We start from the raw sequence: 17829 nt of genomic DNA, 5'->3' as shown, positions 1-17829 counted from the left end.
TAAAGGAAATATATACATGCAGTGGTTATGAATAAAATTCACCAGGGAAATATGATTCCTTTTCCAAATAATAGGAATTTGAATATTACCATCACTGAATCAAGTCAATATAGGAATACATTTCAAGATAAAACAAAGATAAATACAATAGAGTTGGCTCTAACAACAGCTTAAATCCTGAAGCAATATTGATTTATACACAAACAGAATTTCATTTGAATGACTTTTAGTGTGAGATATATATTTTTCAAGGCAAAATCCTGTTCAGAGAAGAATGCTAGCTGTGTTTGTCTTGCCTTTTCTGAGTCAATCATGAAATCGCCTGATGAACCAGCTGAGCAATAGTAAGAATCAGAAAATTGTTTCTTTCTGCTCTGCCCCATAGAGATAGTAAGGAAGTTCTTTCCAGGTAGTGAGTTGAATGGCTGAAATCACAGTGTCATTTCCTGCTTGATGCTGTTCCCATTTAGTAAAATAGAATTGGTCACCACGTTCTTAGCATTGCTTTTCAGAGATGTCATACGCACTGCAGAAGGGCTGAGAAGGTAGCTCGTTGATCTCTCTTGATAGGACTTCCTCCCACAACACAGCTGGCTATTGAAATGCCTCCTGAAGCTTTCACTGAGTAGATAGAGAGCAAATGGATTGACACAAGAATTGCAAAAGCTCAGAACTCGGGCAACTAAGGTGACAATCATGTGGCCTAGAGATGAGTCAATCTCATTATAGTTGAAAGACCTATACATGTAGAGAATGTGATTTGGAAACCAGCAGAAGGCAAAGCAACCCACAAAGACCAGCACAATTTTAGCCAGGCGTTTCCGTGTTTCCATCTGCAAATACAAGCAAACAGTCCCTTTGGTTAAAATGAAAATGGAACCATTGACGTGAGAAACATTGCGCAAAAGAAGTGAAACTTACCATAGCATGCAAATGCATCCCAAAACACAAAAACTATTTTCCTCAACAAAGTGATGATTTTAACAGTTTGACAAAGCTTATTTTGGTCACTATGCTCTTTCATTAAATATATTTAGCAATATGATTTTAAGCGTATATGGAATTTAATAAACAAAACAGATGAACATACAGGAAAGGGAAAAAGAGAAGGAGGCAAACCATAAGAGACTCTTGATGACAGAAAACAAACTGAGGGTTAATGGAGGGAGGTGGGCAAGGGATGGGCTAAATGAGTGATGGGTATTAAGGAGGGCACTTGTGATGAGCACTGGGTGCCATATGTAAGTGATGGATCACTAACTTCTACTCCTGAAACCAATACTATACTATATGCTGACTAGAATTTAAATAAAAACTTGAAACTAACTAAATAAGTAAATAAAATAAAATTATTTGACAGCTTATGTAAGACCAGATGATAAATTACTAATAAATGGCTATGTCTTCAAGCTAAACTGTGACCTATAAAAACTCTCTCTTTTTTTTAACTACTTTCCTGTTGCTAAAGTCTTATTGTGTTCACTTTAAACATTAATAATTTCTGTTTGTATTAAATCCACTGAATTAATGAACCACAAAATATATTTGGTATTAGATTTTGTTTAAATCAGGGTAATTGAAATAAAGCTGACTTTTTAAATCCTTATTAAACACACACACAAACACCCACACAGACACACAAAAACTTGAGATTTCAACTTCTGACTCACATAAATCAAAACCATCTGACATAACTGTCAATCCTATAAGTATTAACTATGTTAGATTACCTTTAAAAATAAAAGTACATTTTCTTTCTTTTCGTAAACTTTACATACTGTGTTTACTGTTTTATAGGAAACTCTTCAGGAATGTGATAAAGAGACAAAATTCAAATATTGGACATATATCTCTTCTAATCTAAAAATTATTTTCCAATATGTAGAGTTCAGGTTTAGCCCGTATTTGTCTGACTTGTTTAAATATTTAAATACGGCAACATGAGTATGAAAACTTAGTTTATCAAAAGATATTGATAGGAGGCAAAATGATGTATTCTGGGCTAAAACTACTGGTAGTCAACTAGAACATACCAAAACTGGAAAGGTTTACAATCCAAACATAACTGGTATTGGGGGGTAGTAGTGAGTGGCGACAGGGGCAACAAATAAAGGTGCAGTAAAGAGGAGGAACGACAAATGCTGTGGTCCAGATGTATCCCAGCGGCATGAGTTAAGCAACTTGACTGTAAGATAAATGTGAAATTTATATTACAAAGCAGTGTCCACACTAACAGGTGGAGTATGGGTGGAAGAATTTCATGCCAGTCTGTGTCTGGAGACACACAGGCAGGCCGTCAGCACTGAGATTACTTCTCGGCAGATATCAAGCCCCGTTACCCAGCCAGGGTTTATAAGTCCCAATAGAAAACTCACAAAACACAAGGCAGAACTAAGGCCATTTAAAAAAATAAAATAAAAGTGGAGGTTGGAAGGTGGGAGGAACTCAATTTTAGAAAACAAAGCAAAAACTCAAATACCCAAATTGAGATACAATTTGGATCACAGGGCAAAGGAAAAAGCACAGTGAGTCTATGAACTGGATTTTTTGGCTACCATGAGGCTAGATATTTATTTTTACTCACCTATCCATGTATCTATTTATTTATTTATTTTAAAGTCTATTTATTTTGAGAGAGAGAGAACCAGCAGGGCAGGGGCAGAGAGAGAGGGGGAGAGAGGATCGAAAGTAGGCTCTGCCTTGACTGCAGGGAGCCCTATGCAGGGCTCACACTCACAAACTGTGAGATCAGGACCTGAGCTGAATTCGGACACTTAAGTGACTGAACCTCCCAGGTGCCCCACGATGCTAGATATTTAGATAATGAATGTATTAATTTATCTAACAACTATTTTAATGATTGGTTGATTTTTTAGCTTTCAAAAAAGATGTGGATCTCTGATTCTGATGGTCATCAATAAATAGAGGTTACCTTCCATGCAAGAAACCCTTCCAGATTCTGCTGTTGCTGAAGTGTGCAAAGCCTCAGACTGTGCCTCCAACTACAGCCCAGCAAATTTTAATGATCCGCCATTCAACTTGCCTTTAACTTGGTGAAGGACACCCATCATATCCCTGTACCTACAGAACCTTTGGAAGAGGTTCTTCGCTAAAAATACACAAATGCACAACTTGAAACTGTCCCACTAGAACAATATTTCCATCTTTTTGTGGATTAACACAACTGGTTTTACCTTAAGTTAGTATCTCTGAGTATTTTCTAAGGAAGAAAGACTACATAAGGTGCATACTGTAATTTTTAAATTAATATATAATTTTTATAGGAAAAGCTATAATGTTGAGTTAGAGAAAGTACAACTTCAGCATCAACCACCTCTTGATCACTCTCACCTTTGTTCTCTACCTGCTGTTCCCAGAGCCCCATTCTGGCATCCTACCAAACCTCATCCCCAGATCCTAGGTCCTTTCCTGATGAATCCTTGTCCCAGACTTTCTGTCACCCTTAATGGGCTAATGGGAGAACAGACAATAATTAAATAAATTTATAGTTAATTTTCTGGTTTATTATGTTGTTTTTTGCATGAACATTTGCTGGTAAGGAAAAGCCTTCAAAGACATTAAATTTTAATAGCTGTAGGCCCAGATGGCAGATACGCTGGACCTCAGTGGGCTTTTACAAAGCTCTGACATGGCCACATACTGGAGATGCCCTCCCCTCCTCCTCCCACCCCAACATCTCTTCTAGTTCAGGCTAATGCTTGTGCCAGTGCCCTGTGATTCTGTTCTAACCATTCATGGTATTGAGAACCCATGCCATAGAACAGCAGACAGCAGTTATTGCATCTGACCCACACACCCCCACCCACACACCTAACAAGCTTACCTGTTTTTTGGTATGTTCATTGTATTCTCCAGGAAGATTATGTGCACTTTTAATTAAGGTCTTTGCAATATGATAATAATAAACGCTAATAATAGCAAGTGGTATGAGGAAATAGACCAAGAAGATGAGCACTGAATGAATCTTTGGGTGTAATTCATCCGTCTGAGGGTAGGGTACACACGCCGTGAAGCTGCCATTTTCAACGCCCTCAATTCGCGTCACTTCCGAAAACACGGCTTCCGGAAGCGCCAGCAGCACGGAGACCACCCAGATCCCCACCACCTTGACGCAGGTCCACAGCAACGCCCGGGACGTCTGGATGTCCATGGGGTTGACGATGGCTCTGTACCTGGGAAGACAACATGACTCATATTACTCTCTTAGAAAGAAAAATGTAAAGGAGAAAGAGGAAGGGAGGGAGGGAGGGAGGAAGGAAGGAAGGAAGGAAGGAAGGAAGGAAGGAAGGAAGGAAGGAAGGAAGGGAGAGATCCTACTGGCTGAGAGAGAGGTGCTAAAACTCTGTTATTCCCTAGCTGTTTTGCAGTATATGGAATACTTAAAATCTTTGATGCCTGTCTACAAGACATTCCATAGCTTATTAACACAGAAGACGGAGAAAGGAAAAGATTTTAAATTGTCATTCCCCAAATTCCATTAATTTGCTTACCTCTTTTGCAAGTATTTTTCTAAATCACACATAGTACAAGTATCATCAGTTATTGAATATTTTCTTTTTTTTTTCATTTAAATCACTGCATTTTCAAAAAACTATCACTGCTATAATTGCAATAATAGACAGAAACCCTAAAATATAAAATGTCTACAAAATAATGTTACCAACTTCTATTTTGCTGCTCTTCACCTTCTGTGACTTAGTCTCCCACTTTTTTTTCCCTAAGGGCATTAGTAAACCTTAAAGACTGGGATTTTCTCCATAATTCAATCATAAGAACTGAAAGAACTGAAGATGAAATAACATCCTGTCTTTATAGCTGAAATTTATTTCCTGTTGACACCTCATGAAAGCCTCTCTCTTCCTACATAACACCATCATAATGGTAAAGGAACTACACTCCAGGACACAAGGGCTTAAAGAATATAAACAACTAACTCAGTCACACACTTTAGGGTAATCATAATGCAAACAAACCAAAATTATATGTGAACATCAAGTTATTTATATTTTTCTGAAAGTATTTCAGGTTATAGGACACCTAGGAGGTTAACATGATACAGTAAAAAATTATTTTAGTCAAACAAACCTGAGCCATTTTCTTAACTCTACTATCCTTTGGAAAAATCACTTAAGGTCTTTTTCTTCACCTGTAAGGTGGGGATAAAAACATTTTTCTCAAAGTTTTGTGATAAAAAAAAAATGGAGAGACTACCTATTACTGTGCCTGCCAACTAGCAGATACTAACCATGCCATGACTCTATACCTTCTCCTTATTTACAGTTGATTTAGAATGCTGCTCTAAAAATTCAGAATACTTCAAGCAACAGAACAAGCAGATAAGGTCTGAGGTTCTGTAAAGATGTTTCCCATTGCCCGGAAGAGAGAAACAGCTCCTGGCCTCAATACCTCTCTGAGGGGAGCCTCTCTTTCTTCTTCCTGATTTGCGTCAAGCATCATTCCCAGACCCTCAATCAGAGAAAGACAGTTTGCATTTTGATCTAGAGAGTCTACCCCTGTATACCAGGACACATATAAAACTTAAAGTAGAGCAACAGCAAAGGGCCTCAACACCAAATTAAATAAAGTAGCGAACATACTGCATTTGTTTCACCTAGACTTTGCACGTGGCAGAAAAAAGTAGGCATGTGTTTCCCACCCCCCCCACTTCTGCTTAATTACATGTTCAGAAGAAAGTAAAAGTCGAATTACAATCGGTAACTAGAATTAGCTGTTTTTTTCCGTTTCTTTTTAATGTTTATTAGCTTAATGCATTCAAAGAGGTGGGGTTTTTTGTTTGTTTTGTTTTGTTTTTAATCAGAGAACACTAAGAGCCTGTAAAGAATAAGAAAAGCAGGACCTGATTTCATTTCAGGTCCTGCTCCTGAGTTGAACCAAATTTCATATCATTACCTCCATATGTCTAAGAAATGTCCTTCTGCCACTATCTCTTGAATTAAATATTGTAGACATTTGCTCTTGACATCCTATTATGGAAGTTGAAGATTTTCTCTCTTATATACTTCTATCTCTCCCATTACCAACTTCCTAATTCAGTAAATTATATTAAATGTTTATAAAATAGTCACTAGATTGTTATTATGACCAACCAAATATCTCTTACTGTAGAATTAAGTAATATATTGTTTTCTTTCCTAAACATGTCTTCGATTTACCTACAGTTGCTACTTGATCTTTTTTTTTTGCATAATTTTCCCTGTACCTGAATTTACTTCTTTCTGTTTTTTTGCCACCTTGCTTTATAATTGGAGTCTCAGTACTTGAATCTAATTCCTCCTTCACTTTATCAAGCTCATCTCCACCTTCTTATTGGTTTTACTTTCTAAGATGCTTTATTAGCCTTAGCGTCCATTCTTTCTTATAATTTTTTTTATTTCCACCATTAGATTTTTAAATGTGTTTTTCAGTTTTATTTTGAGAGAGAGAATATCCCAAGCAGGCTCCACATTTCGTGTGGAGTCCAATGGTGGGCTCGACAACCCTGGATCATGACCTGAGCTGAAACTAAGAGTCAGATGATCAACTGACTGAGCCACCCAGTCAGTGGTCCCTCTGCTATCATATATTTAATTTCTAAAGTTCTTGTTTTGCAAGTGAATAGATCATTAGAAGAACCGTTCCCTTTATGGATTCAAGTAACTATATTTTAGTACCAATATACATTGTTTTCACTTGTGGATTCATTTTTTTCTTATTTCATGTTCAGATATCTCTCTTTGCCTTTTTTTGGGGGGGATTAGTTACAATGATGTTACTGGAATTCATGGAAATATAAGTAAATCAGATTTTTAAACAAACCAAAAATAAACCAATACACTTAAAGATATTTATTTGGTGGTGTGTTTCCTTGGCTTCTTTATGCTGGAATTTCTCCTCAAAAGTTAGGTATCTACTACCTCCCAGTTCCTATTTAAGATCAAAGTGCCAAAAAGCCGATCACAAATTCTTTTGTATGTAGAGGAGATGGAGAAAGAGCAGGGAAGTTTTGGGGGGTGATGGTTACCAAAAATTAATCAATTAACTAGCCTTCCTTGTTATGTTGTCAGAAAACTCAAAGAATATTCTGAACTTTCCTTTGTGGACTTAAAAAGGAGGAAAACGTCACTCCCCTATTCCCATTTCCACCTTATCTCTAAGCACATAAACAGAAAGCATGTTGGGGAAACTGCAAAGAGGAATGGAAGTTATACCTCCTTCATTGTAATAACATTGCCAATAACATGCCACTAACATTGTAATAACAGAGCTGTAGCAACAGCTCTTGGATTCTTGGTTTAGGGGAAGTTAGAAACCTAGTTGGAGTGTAAGGAAGGGGTAGAGAAGGCTTTTTCGACAGGGACAGTTCTTAGCCATGTCCTGCAGGAAAGGGAAATAAACTTTGGATCTTCTTGTAAATGATATACATTTGCTAGAAAGGGGAGTATTGACAATTCTATAAAGCTGGAAATTATAGTTTAAAGCAACAGATTAGTGAAGCATCAATATTAGTCCTTAACCATGGTTTATAATTGTCAGAGAAGAAGGTTTACACCAGTGTTTCATGTGCATCTTTGAAAGGATAAAAGGTAAAACAATACAGAGCAAATATGGACATGTTTAATCATCCTTTATTTAAAAATTTATGAAAATATAGGAATGAGGTGTGTCTGGGTGGCTCAGTCGGTTAAGCGTCTGACTCTTGGTTTTGGCTCAGGTCATGGTCTCACATTTTGTGGATCTGAGTCCCACATCGGATTCTGCACTGACAGTGCGGAGCCTGCTTGGGATTCTCTCTTTCTCTCTCTCTGCCCCTCCCCCCTCAAAATAAATAAATAAACATTTAAAAAATATAGGAATGAAACAGTCCCTCAGTATGAAAACTATCTCATTAAATTTAGTAGCATAATACAAATGTGTGAAAAGTTATGTTTGTTTTCTTTTAGACAGTCTCAGAAAGGTATCCCTAATTGAAAACTTAAAAAATAATGAATCAAAAGGGATTAAAGAAAACATAATCACCATTCATGTATTACATATTAATAAATACATATGCTTCTTCATTAATTTCTGTTTTGAATCTTGCACTTACCATATCTGTATATAGTCTAAATTTAATGTAAGGGATAATGAAATCTCATTGTATTAAAATACATATAATGAAAGTTAGATCAATTTTAGCTCATATAAAGTCATCTCAATTTCTCAAAATCTCCTTCTACACATTTCTGCACACATACTAGTTAGACTATCCATAATCTTTTTTTTTTTTTTGCTTGTCATTCCTTCATTTATAAGAGGCCAACAAAGAGTTTAAATGTGAACAATCTGACCAAGGAGAGAAAGATATCACAAAAGCAAGAGAAAGAGGAAATTTCAAAAAGAAGTGTAGACCTCTGTGTCAAATGCTCCTTAAAGATAAAAACAAAAACAAAAACCTCCTTTGAAACTGGAGCCTATGTCTTACTCATTGTTGTATCTAAAGTGCATAACAATGCCTGACCCACAGTCATTTCTCAGTAAACGTTTGTTGAACTAATAGGGAAATGTGGTCCGAGCAGCAAGGAGATTGCTTATTAAGACAGTTTTGGAAGAGTGGGATGGTCATCGGGTATTAGGTTGAGATGAAAATGATGTCAGGGATGGAGACAAAGTCTAGTGAAGCCCAAGCTGGATCAATATTCAGAACCACCTAGAAAGCTGAAGAAAGATAGAGTCTTAGGTTTCTCTCCAGACTTACACATTCTCTAAGATATAGAATGTGAGGCTCTACATTTTACTAAGATTTTCAAATGGTTCTGAATATAAACCAGGTTCAGAAACCACTTTTCAAGTAGATTGACTGTGGCAGTAAGCATCTTTCTGCAAGACCCCTGTGAGCTTGTCTGGTGCAAAGGACATATGTTCAGCAGTAGAGAGTTTCTGGAATCCAGCAAAAGTTGAGCGTTAAGAACTAGATGCCTGCCCTTTATAATACGTCACATCATGTTTTAAAAAGTATTTATAGCTCACAGCAGTAAAATTTATTCTGAATAAAATTACTAAATTTATTATTTAAAATATCTATTCACGATCATAGAACAGAATGTCTAAAATGATAATCTTTTAAAAATAATGTAGTAAGTGGGATGTCACCTTGGAAAAAATGAAAAATACTGGATTCAATTACAGAGGGCTCAGTAATTCCATTTGACACAAATGGATTTACCCTCTGGCCAAATCACTTTGTTCTTAACCCATTAAAGTGTGTGACTTAAATGACACATGAAAGTCTCATGAGAAGGGGAATGACAATGACAAGTCATGTTGATGAAGGCAACAGGTTGGAACTAGCCAGTCTATGATTAAAGGAATTGGGGAAGGGCTATAGAAGGTAGAGAGATCATCATTAATTTTACAATAGGCTCATTTTGCACCCCACTTTACTGCCTATTATCTAATAATTAACTGCATATGTGAATAAATATTGTTTTGAATTAATGGGTCACTTGTCATCCTGACACATAGATGACATAGCAGAAGTAGTTACACAGCAACCTACTGTTTATGTTAATTATGTTAATTATGTTCATGTTAATTATGTCATTTGATAAAATAATCCTGTGTAGTAAAATTGATTGGTGTACCCATTTTACAGAAAAGCTCATTGAGACTATGGGATTAAGTGATGTTGAAATAGCCACAGAGCCAGTAGGCAGATGACTTAGAATTCACACAAGACCATCTTGTGACTTCAGATTCTATATTTTTTTCAGCTATGGCACATCACAGAGAATGCAACTGAAGAATTAAATTCTTTACCTCTTCTACCCATTTTCTCTTAAAATGTGATTCTTTTCCAAAAATTAACTTAAATCACAATTATTAAAATTTCATTTTCAAAATATTCTTCTCAAATTTCCACAAATGATAAAAGTAAAGAAGCTCTACATTGAAAGTTGAAAAAATATTCTTGTTTGTTTATTTTAGAGAGAAAAAGAGTGAGCAAGCACATTCACACACTCAAGTAAGTTGGAGGGGCAGGGAGAGGAGCAGAAAGGGAAGAGAGAATCTTAAGCTCAGGTCCATCTGATGGAGATGTGGGGCTCCATCTCATGACTGTGAGATGACCTGAGCCAAAATCAAGAGTGGGACGCTCAACCGACTGAGCCACCCAGGAATCCCTTGAAAAAAATATTCTTAATGAAAATCTGCAGAAGAAAAAAATCAAAACTTAATTGCACATGTATTAATGAAGATAAGGACTTGGGATAAATAAATGTTTAATGTTTATTCTTGTTCCCCTTGAAGATCCATGAATAACTGGAAATAGAAAATACTGCCCGGCACATCAATAAATCAGTGGCTTTCACAAAGATGGGCTATGAGCCTAATAGCATTGAATATTTTGTATCAATAATTAAAGCAATAAGTTAAAAGACAGTTCATTAAGCTTGAACCTAGCAATATTAAGCTCGGTCATCACTTTGGAGCTTGGACTGAAACTGAAAATAACTTTGGTCATACAGAAACCAGTAAGAATACAGGAATAAAAACAACAAACAATTAAAAAGGGAAATGTAATGAAGATGTGTATCTTTTTGTATAGAAAAATAAACAAACTTTCTAAATACCAAAGTTGTCAGTATATTTGGTATGTGGGTGGGTTCTCCATAGAGCTTACAATAATCTACTAGTTACATAAATATTATCTAAAACTTACATACTATTTCACAAGTAAAAGTAATAATGGAAAGTAAATACACAAATATAGCATATAACTATCTTGTACTGAATATTTGATCAACACCTTCTAAAAGAGAATCACCTACAACCCATATCAGCATCAACTTTTCTAGAAATGCAGTAAGTAAAAGTAAGGACTAACTAAAAAACTTTAAGTAAGAACTTATTGAATGGAATATTACACAGCCGTAAAGAATGAGATCATGCTATTTGTGACAACATGGATGGACATAGAAGGTATTATACTAAATGAAATAAGACATATGAGAAAGACAAATACCATATTATTTCATGCATGTGTGGATTCTAAAAAACAAAACAAATGAATAAAAAAAAAAAAACCAGAATCAGATCTACAAATACAAAGAATGTGCTGATGGGTGCCAGAGGGAAGAGGGGTGGGAGAGGAGCAAAATGGATAAGGAGAGTGGGAGATAGAGGCTGCCAGTTATGCAATGAATGTCACGGGAATAAAAAGAACAGCATAGGGAATATAGTCAATGGTATTGTAATAGCATTGCACAGTGACAGATGATAGCTACACTCGTGGTAAGGATAACATAATGTATAGAGAAGCTGACTCACTATGTGGTACACCTAAAACTAATATAACATTGTTTGCCAACTATACTCAAATTTTAATTTTTTTTTTAAAGAGCTTGTTGAGAATGAAAAAAATAAGAATGCAATTAAAACTACTAAAGACCTTGGAGATCGGTCAATCCTCCTGAGGAATCAGCAACCAAAGGACCAATGTAAATCGTTATTTTTGTTCTTTAAACACACAAACAGGAAGTGTACTGGTGGGACAGCTAACAGTAGAGAAAGTGTTGAACTTCACTGACTTCCTGGCTCAACTGGAGCAGATGGCCCCTTATTTAAATGCCCCACCACAGGCAAAAGACTGACAAGGTACACCGTAGAGAGTGTTTCCACTGAGAAGTGGACCAAATAGAATCAGCGTAAGTGACTAACTGAAAGACTTGTTGCAACATGGAGGGCAGTGATAGAGCCCCAGAGACAGAACTCACCATTCAGCTGCCTCACCAATATAGTGTCTCTTCTCTTTGGGCCTTTCTCCACTCAATACTCAGGGAGGGAAATAATAGGATCCTATCTACAGTCCCTTGGCTCTACAGTTGAAGACATTATTCTTATTTTGCAAAAGAGGAAAATACTGCCTTATGAGCATGTGTTTTGCACTATTTTATCGTCTCCAACTAGAACATCGGAACCTAACAGATACAGGATTATCACCCACATGTCCGGGGCATCCCTCCTTAGTTATAGTGTGTCCCAAAAGTTTCGGACCAAGGTGCATGAATAATCTTCAAAAACTATAAAGTAGTACACAAGTTATGGCAATAGTATGAATATTGTGAGAATTATACAGCCTCTCCAATGTCTCAGATTCCTTCTAAAGAGAAGGAGAAAGGACATAAGCTAGAAGCATTTGAGACTAATGAATAAAAGATATCTGAGTTATTGGAGTCAAAGATAGCAACTTTTATTCAACAAAAAAAACCCATATAAATTCAGATTAAAAACTGATACATTAAGTGCAGATTTCAATTTATCCTGTTTTATGACTACATAAAAATAACAGCTGAGCACTTCATATGAAAAATTATCCTTTTTGCATTGGCAGCTAGAAAGTTCACAAACCTGTGACTCACATTTGTGACGGTATAGGTCACCTTATAGTCTTCAACTTTTATTTTTCCTCTACCTGGATTTCCTCCCTTTTTTATATCTGTTGTGTGTTGTTTGTATCTTTGTTTTTAAGCTCCCTTAAATTCTTTTTGGAACAAGTTGAAAATAAAAAAGTCCTTCCTCTGGTAAAATGGGTTATCTGTAGGGTGAGTGTGGAATATTCTCTTAGGTAGGTATGGCCAATCTGAATTCCCCAGAAGAGTTAAGAAACACACTCTAAGTGCTAATCTCAGCACCGAGAAGTAAGGGCTTCTCAGCATACTATCCAGGGCTCCAGACCAAAGAAGAAAACATCCCCAGTGGGGCCAGCTGGTTAATCAGTACCTGAGCTTCACTCAGGAGTTTTGGTGAAAACCCAGAAAACAGATTATGGCATTCCCTCCCATCACTGGACTAAGACTCATAAAAATGCTTCTGAAGGCCTTGGGACTGTTAGATCCACGGTGTACATTTCATCTGTTTCAACATTTTAACAAATAATTATACCGAAGAGAATATCTGTTTGCATTGGTGTAATATCCAAATAATATTAATGATTCAAGGTTCATCATACCTAACAGAACTAGCTTAGTTATGGAATTAAATCTGAGTATCCTAACTTGCAACTAAAAGCTTGAAATCATTAATATGTTAACACTTTAGTTAGATTTGGCAAAAAATTTTGTTTGCATTCAATCCAACATTGGCTATTCAATACCAGAAAAACAACATAATCTGATACATTAAATTAATATTAATTGCATTTTTATTATTTTATAGGTTTTTAATATTTAATTTAAAAATGCATTTTAGGGGCGCCTAGATGGCTCAGTCGGTTGAGCGGCCGACTTCGGCTCAGGTCATGATTTCGTGGTCCGTGAGTTCGAGACCCATGTCGGGCTCTGTGCTGACAGCTCAGAGACTGGAGCCTGTTTCAGATTCTGTGTCTCCCTCTCTCTGACTCTCCCCCGTTCATGCTCTGTCTCTCTCTGTCTCTCTCTGTCTCAAAAATAAATAAACATTAAAAAAAATTTTTTTAATAAAAAATAAAAATGCATTTTAATTAACAGTTGTATTTAAAAAATAAGAAGAATTGATGCCTAGTTTTACATTGGTAAATACATAAAATTATTAAGTTTATAGTTCAGTCCTAGGAATCTGGGAAATTTTTCCTCTAAAGGAAAGAGGAGAACTCATTCTCAAAAGTTATTTGCATTTTAATTAGGGGTTTTTAGAGGCCAAAAGGTCTTCAGGAATCAAAGAAATTATATCCTAAGTTTGGAAATGAAGCCACTGTAATAGATAGTGATGGAGATACCTGTAAGCCAACCACAAACAAAGTATGTTTATGGGATCCCACCTGCTCAGTATCCCAGCGTGTGTGTGTGTATGTGTGTGTGTGTGTGTGTGTATGAAAAACTGTTAAAAACATAATACCACAGAGAATATGCACATGCCTTTAATCAGCTATTTCATGTGAGCAAGCAAACAGGTACATTTTCAAAATATAAAAAAAATCATCAAGATAAAAGTAGAAAATAAACTAAAATCACCAGACTCACCATCTCGGATGGGGCCCTGTCTCTCCTCCTCCACTGGGGTTATGAAATGCCCCTGAGGCACATCTACAGTGGACACAAAAGACCTTTCCTATGGATGTACCCATTGAAACTTCTCAAAAAAGCTTGGCAATTCAAGGAATAATAATCTCAAGAACCAAAAGTGTCACCCACCCAACACTTTGGTCATATCGAACAAGGTGATTTAAGCCCCAAGGTTGATTCATAAATATTATATTTCTTATTTCAGTCTCTGCTCTCCGGTGATGCTGATATCGATGCTCTATAACACTGAAGTCCGCTTCACATTGGGATGTGCTTTCTGAAATAGAATGATCTTCCTGTTTCTTTTTCTACATTACAGTGATTTCTACTTCTATACTCTATTTTCTTAAGGAAAGACATTGAAGCCATCTAATGAAAATAGGATATTTGGTTTAATGAACAATTGAATTTGTTGCTTAAAAAGTTTTCCTATTGCCACTACCACTACTTAATTTTGAATTTTTATGATATTCTTTCCTTTTGTTGAATCTAATGAATCAGCTTTCGAAATCATTATTCCTTTTGTACTCTTGGGTGCTTTGCTTTAAATTGAATTTTTCAGTCTATTTACCATTAAATAGGAAAAATCATTAATAATTTCTTAGGCCTGGAAAAGTAACACTGTGGCTTAATGGTAAAGAGTATGGACTTTGAATTGAGCTCAAATGTTGGCTCCATCACTGTGAGACCGTGAAAATGTTGCTTAATTTCAAGGCTTAGATTTCTTCACTTTAAAATAGTAATAATAATAATGCCTGCTTCATAGTATTGTGAGGGTAATAAACTCACACACAGAAAAGCACAGTGCTAAGTACAATTAGTCCTCTACTTGTTTCCAAATTCACAGGAAATCCAAACATTTGGTGAGATAAAATGGGAGGAGATTAAATACTTATCAACACTTGATCACTATGTTCTGGAAAAAAAATAGAAATGTAGACAATATATAGCAGAACATTTCCAAACCACTTTAATTGACTATTGGAATGTATTGGGTAATTTCATCACCAGTGATTCCAGTTCCTTAATTTATATTTCCAAAACACACAACGTAGAATGTGGACCAAGCAGAAGAGGCAACCCACCTTTCTTTATCCTTATTATTAAAGTATCCACGCTGCATTTACAAAGTACATGATATATATAACAGAGCAAAAAGGTCAGTAAATACATGAGTAATAGCATGTTCTCAGACCTTGGTCAGAGCCAGCCAATTTACCTGTGGGTCTCCATGACAATAGATTGAGAAAAATGGCATAAAATAAACTCAAGCCCTGGATCTTGCTGCTAGCAGAAATCAAAGCACAATGATAGTAACTTTAACTATTGTATTCATAGCTATTCAATATGTTTTATTCTAATTATTAAGTAGTATTCTTTTAACTTTCTAATTAAAATGGGTCCTACAAAGAGGGGCAGCTAAACTAAAAAGTCATATTTTAATTACAGGGTTCAAAAAACTGTATAAAAGGTAATAGAAATAGTGTCATCTTAGCAAAATGGAGGTACATATAATTTACCCAAAGGCACCCATTTTTATAGGAATGTGGTTTTAGAAAGAATATGACACAAACTAAAAAGTCAATCATATTTGGTTTAAAAAGACAGAAGCTCTCCACTCGCCAGTGATTGTTGTCTTTCCTTCAACAAAGATTAACTCTTCAATGCCAGAGTGATGGAAAGGTATTAATGCAAATACCGGGACACTTAGATGGAGTCATTTCCACTCATAACATGTAAATTGAAGAAGAGGAGTGCATCCACCACCTTAATCATCCAAGTTCAATTGTTTATCTAAATAGCTTAAGTCAACACTCCATCCCGAAGAGAATTAAACCAGGGCTCCATGCACAGTTGCCTAATAGGACATTTTGTCCGCACCCCCCTGCAGACATTTCTCCTGCTTAAATGCGGGAAAGCATGATGATAGAGAGACTGAGGGAGAGGCATGCACCAACAGTCAGCAGTCCTGGATTCTCCAACCTGCCCTGCCAGCGGGATTCACTTTCCCTGGGCCTCAATATCTCACCTCAACACCTAAAAATGACATGGTTGAACTTAGTTGGTCTGCAAGGTAAAACGCTAGACCTGTCTCACCTTTAAAATATGTGAAAAGCAGGTTTGATACCAAATTTGTATTTTTACACCACCATTTTAAGATACTAAAATTCAGTACCTACCTGTTTGCAGGGGAAGGGGATCACTTAACTTGAGGCATTAAAGCAAGAATGTGTAGTCAACTGTCTGAAGAGCATTTACTATTGTAGTTGTTTGACTTGGAATAAATAACAGAATTTGGTTAATAAGTACAAATGATGTTTCCCCATATTTGAAAAAAAAAAACTCAACATCAAACACTTTCCTAATATTAAGTTAGACATTCTTACCTATTGACTGAACAAGGAAAGTGCACTTGTAAGATTTTAGCACACGGAAAGCTCCTACGTGATAGGTGCCCTGTTGCCAAATTATTCTATAGCTTTTCTATGAAATAGACAGTAAAGATTTTCAGAGTGTGTGCAGGGGAGGAGGGAGACTAGGCTACGCAATTTTAGAACTACTTTCAAACTAACACAATGTTAATTATTTTTAAAGGAATATTTTTCTTATATATTTTTTCAAGCTTCACAACTCAGTCCGTTTTTAACTCCTTTCACTCCAGTTCCCAGATACACTCTCTCTCCCTCTCTCCCTGCCCACCTGCGGGCTTTCCTTTCTCCCTCCCTCCCCCCCCCACCAGGGGCACCCCTGCCCCTCTGCGCCGCTTTTCCAGGCCACCACTACCTGCGCCCTTACCTGTCGGCGCTGAGGGCGGTGAGAGTGAACACGGAAACCCCCACCGAGGTGAGCTGGATGACCGGGATCAGTTTGCAGCCCACCTTCCCGAACATCCACTCGTCCAAGAAGTAGCGCGAGGCATCCACCGGGACGCAGGTGAGCAGCAGCATCAAGTCCCCGGCGGCCAGGTTAGAGATGAAGATGTTGGGGGCGCTCCTCATGGCGCTGTTGCTCATGAAGATCTTCACCAGCATGATGTTGCCTAGCAAGCCCACCGCGATGATGAGCAGGTAGAGGGACGGGATCGCACAGCGGATCGCGAACTTGGCGCTCGTCCCGTCGGCGGCGGCCAGCAAGTCCCCCTGGGACACCCCGGGAACGAAGCCGCTCTGATTCGCGCCTGCGGTCTGGGAGAGGTTGCAGAGAGACTTGGGGGGCATGTTCTCCTTTCCAGGACAGTCCGCTGGGTTTTCATGCGCCCAGGTGCCCTGAAAAGTGCAACACCCACTTGGCCTTAATCAGTTTCCCTCTCACGGGGACAAGTTTACCGTCTGGGGAGAGCGAGTCACGCTGCCGCGTCCCGAAGAGGATCGGGCCTTGGGGAGAAGTCTGCCCACGCTTCGGGGCTTCACTTCTGGAAGGGGCACCTGGCTTCCGCTGGCTCCGAATTAAAAAAAAAAAAAAAAAAAAAAAAAGGCAGAGCAATTGCGTCTTCGTTCCAGTCTTCAACGGTTTGTTCCCTTTCACAGAGGAACCAGTCCTTTTGTGAACAAAGATTTTTTCCCTCCGGAATTAAAAAAAGTACCTGCCGGACAGTTCGCGGGGAGGGGAAGAAGTCACCTTGTCCTTGCCCAGCGATCCGCAGGTGAAACCCTGGGGGCGGCAGGCACTTTGCTCTTTGCACAGCTTTGCTCTTGTTTCTGCAGTGCCTGCCGTAAGGTACGGAATTGGAGGGGATCTGAGTCCTCTCTCGCTCACTCTGCGCCCCTACATAGTTACATCCTTACCCGCCTCC

At 37.5% G+C, this 17829-nt stretch overlaps 1 protein-coding gene across 1 annotated transcript; it reads right to left on the bottom strand.

Moving 5' to 3' along the window:
- Positions 1-431: 431 nt before the first annotated feature.
- On the bottom strand, positions 432-17254 carry NMBR (neuromedin B receptor). Its single transcript, XM_047101270.1, has 3 exons — positions 16833-17254; positions 3845-4193; positions 432-833 (listed from the first exon to the last, which is right to left on the bottom strand). Exons 1-3 carry the CDS (start codon positions 17252-17254, stop codon positions 432-434), a joined length of 1173 nt encoding a protein of 390 aa, XP_046957226.1.
- Positions 17255-17829: the final 575 nt, after the last annotated feature.

The sequence above is a fragment of the Lynx rufus genome, unplaced genomic scaffold (genome assembly GCF_022079265.1).
Source record: "Lynx rufus isolate CCGP_SWC_20201006 ecotype Redwood Valley unplaced genomic scaffold, mLynRuf1.p SCAF_6, whole genome shotgun sequence".
Classification (NCBI taxonomy): Eukaryota; Metazoa; Chordata; class Mammalia; order Carnivora; family Felidae; genus Lynx; species Lynx rufus.
This window is presented reverse-complemented; position numbering and strand designations above follow the sequence as displayed.

What these genes read in the sequence shown, in the direction of transcription:
- NMBR (XM_047101270.1), bottom strand. Translation starts at nt 17,254, where the DNA reads ATGCCCCCCAAGTCTCTCTGCAACCTCTCCCAGACCGCAGGCGCGAAT. An exon ending in ACCGCCCTCAGCGCCGACAG is followed by an intron (nt 4,194 to 16,832) that starts GTAAGGGCGCAG and finishes TTGTCTTCCCAG; the next exon opens with GTACAGAGCCATCGTCAACC. An exon ending in ATGAACATACCAAAAAACAG is followed by an intron (nt 834 to 3,844) that starts GTAAGCTTGTTA and finishes TTGTATTTGCAG; the next exon opens with ATGGAAACACGGAAACGCCT.